The sequence below is a fragment of the Periplaneta americana genome, chromosome 3 (genome assembly GCF_040183065.1).
Source record: "Periplaneta americana isolate PAMFEO1 chromosome 3, P.americana_PAMFEO1_priV1, whole genome shotgun sequence".
Classification (NCBI taxonomy): domain Eukaryota; kingdom Metazoa; phylum Arthropoda; class Insecta; order Blattodea; family Blattidae; genus Periplaneta; species Periplaneta americana.
The window spans coordinates 185,805,084-185,816,037 of record NC_091119.1 but is presented as its reverse complement, the minus strand read 5'-3'; the positions used below and the strand labels follow the sequence as shown (position 1 = coordinate 185,816,037).

Sequence of the window (10,954 nt, the reverse complement as noted above, 5' to 3'; positions counted from 1 at the left end):
TAAACGCAGAAAAAATTTTAAAGCAACAATGTTGAAGATAGATATTTTTGTTTTGCAAATTTGCCGTCATTGAACAGAAACCAAGATGGAGATTTCATTGCAACTAATTAGAAATTCCTCTTTCAGGTATGTAATAAACGATCTTCGCACAAAATAATGTACGATACACGAGCGGTATGTTTTCTTTCAATTTTCGGAAATTAAAAAAGCTCAACTACGTTTCGTTTTTTCAAACTTTTCCTCGAACATGAAAACTTCAACATACCGCTCTTGTTACGCATATTACTATTTATGCAAACAAAGAGCATCTCTTTTCGGTACGTGGAATGCTGAAAACGTGTTTTGAGTAAAAATATGGTAATGTTATTTTTCTAATAGCACTCTGTACTTCATGGAATTAAGCTGCGAATATGTTCGGTCAAGATAAGAGCATTTCAAACACCTTGTAGGCTATTGTCGTCAGTATTGGCCTCGAATGACAAAGTTATGTCAGATGCAAATATAACACAATGGCTGAGAAGTCGATGATAAAATTTTATTGTGCTATATTGGCCGATACAACGGTCTCTCAGAAACACATGTGTGACGAAACAAAGTCAGGACGGGCTGCGGGGGGACAAAAGGAGGGAGGAATCGGATTTCAACCGGTGCTGTCCACTTTCTTGAATAACGTCTCGCTGCATGGTGGTGTAGCAGGGACTGCACAAACACAGGTAGGCGGATATGCTCGATTACGTAATTAGTATTACGGGATAGAAGACCAATTTTATTCAGTTTCATTAAGTGTTTATGGCAACTGTGAAGTGAACGAAGACAAGAATTATTACAATAATGTGAGTGCGTATTTTACTTATTAAGTGTACAGTTGCGATGTGAACAAGATCCGTCTCATAGTCGAGGTGAAAAGATGTACAGAGGCTGACGACAGGAGGTTAGTGATGTGATAAGGTAAATTGGTGAAACTAGCGCTGAGGTAGTTCCGGCGATTTCGGAAGTGAAAATCGTCGAATTTATAAGGGATTTTTTTTATGGAGATGCAGTTGATCGTATATACTTACTTACTTACTCACTCACTTACTTACTTACTTACTTACTTAATTACTTACTTACTCACTGGCCTTTAAGGAACCCGGAGGTTCATTGCCGCCCTCACATAAGCCCGCCATTGGTCCCTATCCTGAGCAAGATTAATCCATTCCCTATCATCATATCCCACCTCCCTCAAATCCATTTTAATAGTATCGTTCCATCTACGCCTCGGCCTCCCTAAAGGTCTTTTTCCCTCCGGCCTTCCAACTAACACTCTATATGCATTTCTGGATTCGCCCATACGTGCTACATGCCCTGTCCATCTCAAACGTCTGGAATTTAATGTTCCTAATTATGTCAGGTGAAGAATACAATGCGTGCAATTCTGTGTTGTGTAACTTTCTCCATTCTTCATCCCTCTTAGCCCCAAATATTTTCCTAATAAACTTATTCTCAAACACCCATAATTTCTGTTCCTCTCTCAAAGTGAGAATCCAAGTTTCACAACCATACAGAACAATCGGTAATATAACTGTTTTATAAATTCTAACTTTCAGATTTTTCGACAGCAGACTGGATGATAAAACTTTCTCAACCGCATATTTCCCATATTTATTCTGTGTTTAATTTCCTCCCGAGTATCATTTATACTTGTTACTGTTGCTCCCAGATATTTGAACTTCTCCATCTCTTCAAAAGATAAATTTCCAATTTTTATATTTCCATTTCGTACAATATTCTGGTCACGAGACATAATCATATACTTTGCCTTTTCGGGATTTACTTCCAAACCTACCTATTTACTAGCTTCCAGTAAAATTCCCCTGTTTTCCCTAATCGTTTGTGGATTTTCTCCTAACATATTCACGTCATCCGCATAGACAAGCAGCTGATGTAACCCGTTCAATTCCAAACCCTCTCTGTTATCCTGGATTTTCCTAATGGCATACTCTAGACCAAAGTTAAAAAGTAAAGGTGATAGTGCAGTTGATCGTATATACAAGGCATACTAAAAACCTAAACTAACCTAACCTGTCACAGATTCGTATATGCAAGTGTGTATAAGTGGAATACGATAGGGAACTACCTAAGCGCTAGTTTGGCCGATAAATTTTCTGGAATGGACAATTGTCCACAATATTTTCCGGAAAATTTTCCGCCTCAGCACATAATTACTACTTTCTTCGCTCCTTTCCTTCCGCCTTAAAAGCTACACTTCTATTACTCATTAGTAGAGAAGGTAGATTTTTACAGTCATGATAAATGCGAAATGTGCACAAATACTGACAAAGAAGTAATTTTATGTTTAAAACATGTGAAGTATATTACTGTAGCTTTTAATCCTCGATAAAATGCGAAATAAGAGCGAAATTACATTTTATAACCCCTTCAGGCCTGATGTAGGCCTACATTATAGTGTACATTGTTTCTTTCTTTTTTTTTTTTTTTGGAATGTCTTCGATACTTATAAATATTTTGAAAAATTCAATGTGATAGAAATGGAAAATACTATTTTTGAAACATTTCTAACCTGAATTGAAAATAAAATTAAAAATTTCGGGGCCCCAGGGGTCAAAATTGTCCCAAAATTTTGATTTTCTGTGAAAACTTGATTTGGGAATTTTGGATCCCCAGAATGATTATGTGACGAGTTTTTTTTTTTTTTAATTTTGTGTGATATAAATTCAGGTCTGAAAAAAAAATCAGAATCTATCTGAAGATCCCATCACAGCTTTCATCGCCTAGATATGTAAATATGTATAAATATGGCTGCCATACAGCGAGGTACCTTGACAACAAACCTGATAAATTCGTCACTCCTGTAGAATTTGTGTTCACGTTGATGTACACAACTGCTGTAAAGCTTATTTTTCTGAAACGTTCGTGGTGCAAACTTCCACTGTGTTTTGAGCATTTTTACAACGATTTCCACTACAGTGATCAGTACAGTGGTAATTTCAGGTATGCTGACATTTTCTTATCATTTCTTCATAAACTATTTTATAGTCAATTTCATGGATATTATGTAGCTATCTGATGTGTCATTTTCATAACTTATAGTACATTATGCAACGAGCCTATAATGGTAGTAATTAAGACGCGAGTATGTTTATGAAACGAGCGGAAGCGAGTTTCATCATTTTCATACGAGCGTCTTAATTACCATTATAGCCAAGTTTCATACGACCATATTTCTAACTTGAAATTATTCATAAGTATTCATGTTATTCTTATCTGAATGAGGAGCGGAACTGACCTTGTGCAATACCTCGTAAATTGTGAGATGTCCGCAGACGCGAAAGTATTGATTTTTTCCGAGAAACAAATGTCGACATTGACCTTGATATAATCTAGAGAGTAAAATAAAGATTAATCTTGATATAACCTTGAAATTGAATTAGACATTGAAAAACGAGATGACAAATTGAATTTATTTGAATATTATTTACAATTAACGCTAAGTATTATAGTAACAGAACTAGTTGTCTTTCGATTGCATATCCGAGAATAATCGATACTTGCGCTTTCATATTGTTGCAGTGGTTTTTCTGATTGGTTAAACATCTGAACTTTAATGAATAGGTGTACTTTAATGAGGTCCATTAAAGGGCTGCTACCAGGTGTATAATTACTACATTTCGGCATGGTCGAGCATAAAATTATTTAAAGAGATTTTAACAGTACAATATGCAGCTAGATGAGATTTATTACCTGATATGTCTAGCACATAGCACTGTTCGCATTAGCTGTTATAGCTCTGGATTGAAGATTTTGTAAAAATCATATCTCGGAAACTAGGCTTTCTCTGGATGTAGAAATTTATAGGGAGGTTTCTTATTTCGAATAGAACGCATGGGAGAACAATCGTTGTGAAAATCCATTGTCGCTTGGTGAGTCTTCCTTGATAATAAAATCAAGCAGCCTAAAAAGAATGCTTAAGGGGAACATTTTTTAGAAAATATTCAGACTTAAAATTTCCGGAAAATTTCCATCACTACAAGAGGGCTAGATAGACGAATAACAGGCATGCAGATGGACGGACACAGAGAGGACAGACAACTGGCTAAATCGTGTTAGTTATGGGGAAGTTTGAAAGACAAAGCGTTTCGCATGAATCCGCACATATTAGGGGAACTCCAGGTTAATACTAAGGAAAAAATAAGAATTTCAGTTAATGAGTTTAGACGAGTGAGTGACAACATATTCTCGCGATATAAAGCTTGTGTACGAACGGAAGGAAACACTTTCAACATCTACTCTAAAGGAGGTTTCATAATCCATTTCTGCTTCTCCCGTTATACGCAGCATTTTACCGACTGTTGCTCGACCTGTCGCCCGGGAGCCAGATCGCGTGCCACGGTAGCCATATACAGAGTGTTTCCGGGCTGGCGTTACTAACTTTCAGGGATTATGGGGAAAGGCACATGTAACAATTTGAGATAAGGAGCCCTGGTCCGGAAATGATTCAGTAGAAAGTTATAAGCAAAAATAGTTTTGTGAAAATGAAATAATTTTATTCCTCTGTAGACCTTATTTATGTGTATTAATCTGTACATCTTACACATATATTGTATTCATCTGACGTTGTTTACGTTGTCTACCTACAGTATTCCGTTTAGTGCGCTGTCTGAGGGATGAGGACAGGAAACTACACTAAAGCAATGCAGATGGAGCAATGTGTAAAGGACATGGTCGGTCCTGATATGCACGTCTGTAGACAGCAGTGTATGTGTACAAGTTGCAGTGTTCGGTCGATCAGTCCTAGTGAAATGGAGGAGTACACTAGAGCGGAATATGCAGACATGATTTTCGAATACGGATGAGCCAATGGGAACAGTAGACAAGCTCACAGATTGTATCGGGCCAAGTACCCATGTAGGAGACATCCGGCCCATACCATCTTTCCACGGCTGTTCCAAAGGTTAAGGGAAGGAGGGCACGTGATTCCAAATTACAATTTCATTTCCACACAACTATTTTTGCTTATAACTTTCGATTCAGTCATTTCCGGACCAGGGTTCCTTATCTCAAATTGATACATTTCCCTATCCCTGAAAGTTAGTAACACCAGCCCCGAAACACTCTGTATATTAAGGAATCTTCGTAATGAGAATACTTACTTGCTTACTGGCTTTTAAGGAACCCGGAGGTTCATTGCCGCCCTCACATAAGCCCGCCATTGGCCCCTATCCTGAGCAAGATTAATCCATTCTCTACCACCATATCCCACCTCCCTCAAATCCATTTTAATATTATCTTCCCATCTACGTCTCGGCCTCCCCAAAGGTCTTTTCCCCTCTGGCCGCCCAACTAACACTCTATATGCATTTCTGGATTCGCCCATACGTGCTACATGCCCTGCCCATCTCAAACGTCTGGATTTAATGTTCCTAATTATGTCAGGTGAAGGATACAATGCGTGCAGTTCTGTGTCGTGTAACTTTCTCCATTCTCCTGTAACTTCATCCCTCTTAGCCCCAAATATTTTCCTAAGAACCTTATTCTCAAACACTCTTAATCTCTGTTCCTCTCTCAAAGTGAGAGTCCAAGTTTCACAACCTTACAGAACAACCGGCAATATAACTGTTTTATAAATTCTAACTTTCAGATTTTTTGACAGCAGACTAGGTGACAAAAGCTTCTCAACCGAATAATAACACGGATTTCCCATATTTATTCTGCGTTTAATTTCCTCCCGAGTGTCATTTATATTTGTTACTGTTGCTCCAAGATATTTGAACTTTTCCACCTCTTCGAAGGATAAATCTCCAACTTTTATAGTTCCATTTCGTACAATATTCTGATCACGAGACATAATCATAAGTTATACTTAGTCTTTCCGGGATTTACTTCCAACCCTATCTCTTTATTTGCTTCAAGTAGAATTTCCGCGTTTTCCCTAATCGTTTGTGGATTTTCTCCTAACATATTCACGTCATGCGCATAGACAAGAAGCTGATGTAACCGGTTAAATTCCAAACCCTCTCTGTTATCCTGGACTTTCCTAATGGCATACTCTATAGCAAAGTTAAAAAGTGAAGGTGACAGTGCAGTTGATCGTATATACAAGGCATAATAAAAACCTAAACTAACCTAACCTAACCTGTCACAGATTCGTATATGCAAGTGTGTATAAGTGGAATACGAAGCAACTACCTCAGCGCTAGTTTGGGCGGTAAATTTTCTGGAATGGGCAATTGTCCACTACATTTTCCGGAAAATTTTCCGTCTCAGTAAATAATTGCTACCTTCTTCGCTCTTTTTCTTCCGCCTTAAAAGCTACACTTGTCTTATTACTCATTAGTAGAGATAGTAGATTTTCACAGTCATGAATCCGCACATATTAGGGGAACTCCAGGTTAACACTAAGGAAAAAAAAAAAAAGAATTTCAGTTAATGAGTTTAGACGAGTGAGTGGCAACATATTCTCGCGATATAAAGCTTGTATACGAGCGGAAGGACAACACTTTCAACATCTACTCTAAAGGAGGTTTCAAAATCCATTTCTACTTCCGCCATTGCAGGTAGAATTTTACCGGCTGTTGCTCGACCTGTCGTCCGGGAGCCAGCTCCGTGTCACGGTAGCCATATATATTAAGGAATCTTCGTAATGAAAATATGAGGTTAAAACGATCCCAAGGAAACACCTTCTCTCCAGATACTTGTTCATAAACCTGATAGTATTTGCGACATGGACCACCACGTGATATTTCCTCAAAGATGTTCTTAACAAAATAACTAAATTAAGCTTTGTTTTCAGCTACCTGAATAAGGAGCATGCACACCAAAAGTCACTGCCGATAACCGAGTACAATGGAGGAGGTCAAGGTTTCGAATCTCAGTATATCAGAGCCCAACGAGGAACACACGCCCCTCACGGGGTCGATGGAGCGCTCTACAAGCACCATATACAGGCGCGAACACCACTTGCCTCTGTCTCTGAGAGCTGCCTATGGACTGGGTCACATATTCAACGACATATCTGCAGCCATGTGGTTTTCATACACATTGCTGTTCCTGCAAATGGTGCTGGGCATGCATCCTACACTCGCAGGAACGATGCTGCTTATAGGTAAGTCACAATGTACGTTTCATACATATACTTATTTACAAATGGCTTTTAAGGAACCCGCAGGTTCATTGCCGCCATCGGTCCCTATTCTGAGCAAGATTAATCCAGTCTCTATCATCATATCCCACCTCCCTCAAATCCACTTTAATATTATCCTCCCATCTACGTCTCGGCCTCCCCAAAGGTCTTTTTCCTTCCAGTCTCCCAACTAACACTCTATATGCATTTCTGAATTCCCCCATACGTGCTACATGCCCTGCCCATCTCAACCGTCTGGATTTAATGTTGCTAATTATATCAAGTGATGAATACAACGCGTTCAGTTCTGCGTTGTGTAACTTTCTCCATTCTCCTGTAACTTCATCCCTCTTACAAGTAAACCTTCGGGTGGGATAAGAAGCAAAACAAATGCCTTTATTACCATTGGATTAAGCATTAAAACTAATGCAAAATACGTAAGTTTTACAACTCGAACGCAATGAACACCTGAGATCGGGACCAATCAAGATGCAAGTTGAAATGAGCTACTTAGGCTAGATTGCAAACAAGTATACCACGCAGCTATACTAAAAAAATGGATAAAATTCTTACGAAAAATATTCCTTCCTAACTCTGCAACACGCAATCTTCTGCTGTTGGATTCGTATGATATCCACTGCGACGAAAATACAATTGACCAAATGACAGAACAAGGGCACTATGCTCTTGAAAAACTAATGGTGAAAATCATAGATCTATCACCATATACGACTTATGAGCTGCAACCTATGGAGAGGTATTTTTTTTCGAATGTACAAGCATATGATTCGATAAATTGCCCATAATATAGGCCTATATTTTGACGTTTCATCTGATATAATACAACAACGCAACAATATACTGAAACTGCAGACGCTTGTTCACCGGTAGTTTTTATTTTATTATGCTAATTCCAACAGGCACATGGGTATGATTGGGTGTTAGCTGGATTGGCATCCAGGAGTAGAAAACGTTTACAAAACACTACAAAGTACTTCAGTACTGTATCCGAAATGTACAAGGATTATATACGATCTATGCAAAATCAGCTTAAAGTGCGGGTGGTGTACTGACAATTTGTGTTTCCAACATTTTTTTCATTAGCTATCACTGTTGTGCGACATATGTTTCTGGATAATAACAAACACAGATTCTGCAAATACGATGTATTAAGTAACATCATGACCGCATCGTCGTTTTCTTCCTTATGCATTAATCGCTAGTTGAAGGTGTGTTTTCTTACCGTTTAAAGCCTCGTGTTCTGCGCTGTGTATCGCACTTGTTAATTGCAGTCGAGTTGCGAAATTTCAGGATTATTCATATTTCATTATGCTCATTCCAATAATATTCGTTTCATTTCCATTGTTTTTTACCTCAGGTGAAGGTTTACTTGTTAGCCTCAAATATTTTCCTAAGAACCTTATTCTCAAACACCCTTAATCTATTCCTCTCTCAAAGTGAAAGGCCTAGTTTCACAACCATACAGAACAACCGGTAATATAACTGTTTCATAAATTCTTTCTCATTTTTTAAAGCAGACTAGATGATAAAAGCTTCTCAACCGAATAATAACAGGTATTCCCCACATTTATTCTGCATTTAATTTCCTCCCGAGTGTCATTTATATTTGTTACTGTTGCTCCAAATTATTTGAATTTTCCCACCTCTTCGAAGGATAAATTTCCAATTTTCATGTTTCCATTTCGTACAATATTCTGGTCATTTTGTCTTTTCGGGATTTACTTCCAAACCTATCGCTTTATTTGCTTGAAGTAAATTTTCCGTGTTTTCCCTAATAGTTTGTGGATTACACACACACACACACACACAAACAGACAGAGAGAGAGAGATACATACATATATATATATATATATATATATATATATATATATATATATATATATACACACACACACACACACACACACAGGGTGATTCAGTGACTATGTTACGAAGTTTTAGGGATGATAGAAGAGATAATTATGAACAATTTTCATATAGGAACCTATGTGCGGAACGTTTCCTTTGGTAGTAAAAAGCCAAGATGTATTAGTCAATGTAACCAGCCAGATTCGAACTGAAGGTCATCCTTCTGAAGTCTGGTTGCAGACGACTTCTTCCTGTGAACGTGGATGATTTCTCATAAACATGGCATATGCTAGTTGACAGCGTAAATGATATTTTGATAGACTAAACCTTGAAACTTACTGATACGCATTTCATTTATGGAAGAGCAAAAGGAAATGAAAGGAAATTTGCAAGGTTTAAACGGTCAAAATATAATTTACTATGCCGACTAACTTATATCATGTTTATGAGAAATCATCAACGTTTTCAAGAACAGGTCGTCTGCAACCAAACTTCAAAAGGATGGCCCTGAGTTCGATTCTAGCTCGCTACACTAACATATCTACGCTTGTAACTACGAAACGGAATGTTTCCGGACATAGGTTCCTATATGAAAGTTGTTCATATTGATGACCTCTATAACCCCTAAAATTTTGTAACATAGTCACTGAATCGCTCTGTATATACAATGGGGTAGTTTTTCGATTTCGCGTCTGAAGAAATCTGCTGGTTTGGAGTTAAAGAAGTTGTCAAGCTAAGTTTGTAAAGCATCTTCGTTATCAAAGGAGTTCCCTTGAAGATTGTTGGATAGACAAAGGAAATGGTGGAAATCTGAGGGCGCAAGATCGGGAGAATACGGGGAATGCGAAATAACCTCCCAACCAAGTTCCTGGATAGCTGCTTTTCGTCATGTTAGCGGTGTACGGGCATACATTATTGCATTCCAACAGCACTTGATGCAGTTTTCGAGGTCGTTTTTCTTCAATTGCGGCTGCAAGGCGCCTGAGTTGTTGGCAGTAAATGTCAGCAATTATGCTTACGTTCCTGGGAAGCAATCCGTAGCACACGAAAACTTCATTATCCCATTAGACGCATAATATCTTCTGTGTACGGACACCAAATTTTGTACGGGGTGTTGCGTGTTAAAACGACAGAACAATTTTCTTGCAGTTCTTTCTCCTATGGCATTCTCTCCGTACATAGGACAAATGTTTCGAGCCTCTGCTGCCTTTACTCCTCTATTAAACTAAAAAACCGTAAGAATATGTTGGAAGTGTTCCTTTTCCCCGCCCTCACGTGATACTCCATCTTCTTTAGCACACGAATACTACACACTTTCTTCAAATCCGCAAAATCCATGGCGTATTTACAAGCACAACACTCCAAATAACAAAAGACAAACGATAAACAATCTCCTAACAACGCTACGAATTTATGCGTCAATCCAATAACATTCCAAACAATGTATCACGTCTGTAAAATTCAATGACAAATGCGGAAATGGTTGCACAGTAAATATATCGATGACTAAGAAGTGATACCAGCGAATAGGGATTATAAAGAATGGACACTGAGCGAATTTTCCTGTGTTTTGTTTCTCTGTGCGCCGGCGTTTAGTTCCACTTTCAAGCGCTAGAGGTTAGTGTAATCGAGAATACGCTAAGATAATAATTGAGTATAGAGTTGAGACACTGGATCCAAATATCGCCTACCTTATTGCATAATCCAGTAACGCTTTGCTTCAAATAAATTCAAGTTAACAGTTTTTCCTTATTTCTCAGTGACTAACTAGTTGTAATAATAATTTTTTATATTTCAGATATAATAAATTATATTATAAAATAATATAATACATTATAAAATTATGTACCAAATTCGTTTAATATTTGTATATAATATAATATAGGTATATGGTTTTAATTCTCATAAGAGTTTTGTTTTTCCATTTTCAGTGCTATGAAATCTTTACATATTTTAATTGTTGT

At 37.8% G+C, this 10,954-nt stretch overlaps 1 protein-coding gene across 2 annotated transcripts in view; it reads left to right on the top strand.

The window, feature by feature from the left end:
• Positions 1–590: 590 nt before the first annotated feature.
• LOC138696914 (major facilitator superfamily domain-containing protein 12-like) overlaps positions 591–10,954 on the top strand; it is a 41,615-nt gene continuing 31,251 nt past the window's right edge. Inside the window, exons 1-2 of one of the 2 annotated variants that reach the window (XM_069822396.1) lie at positions 591–713; positions 6,791–7,102. In XM_069822396.1, the coding sequence (XP_069678497.1) occupies positions 6,844–7,102 (259 nt within the window). In that variant the 5' untranslated portion in view covers positions 591–713; positions 6,791–6,843. Of the gene's footprint in view, positions 714–784; positions 932–6,790; positions 7,103–10,954 lie in introns of those variants that run through there. The other variant, XM_069822397.1, reaches the window with a different exon arrangement.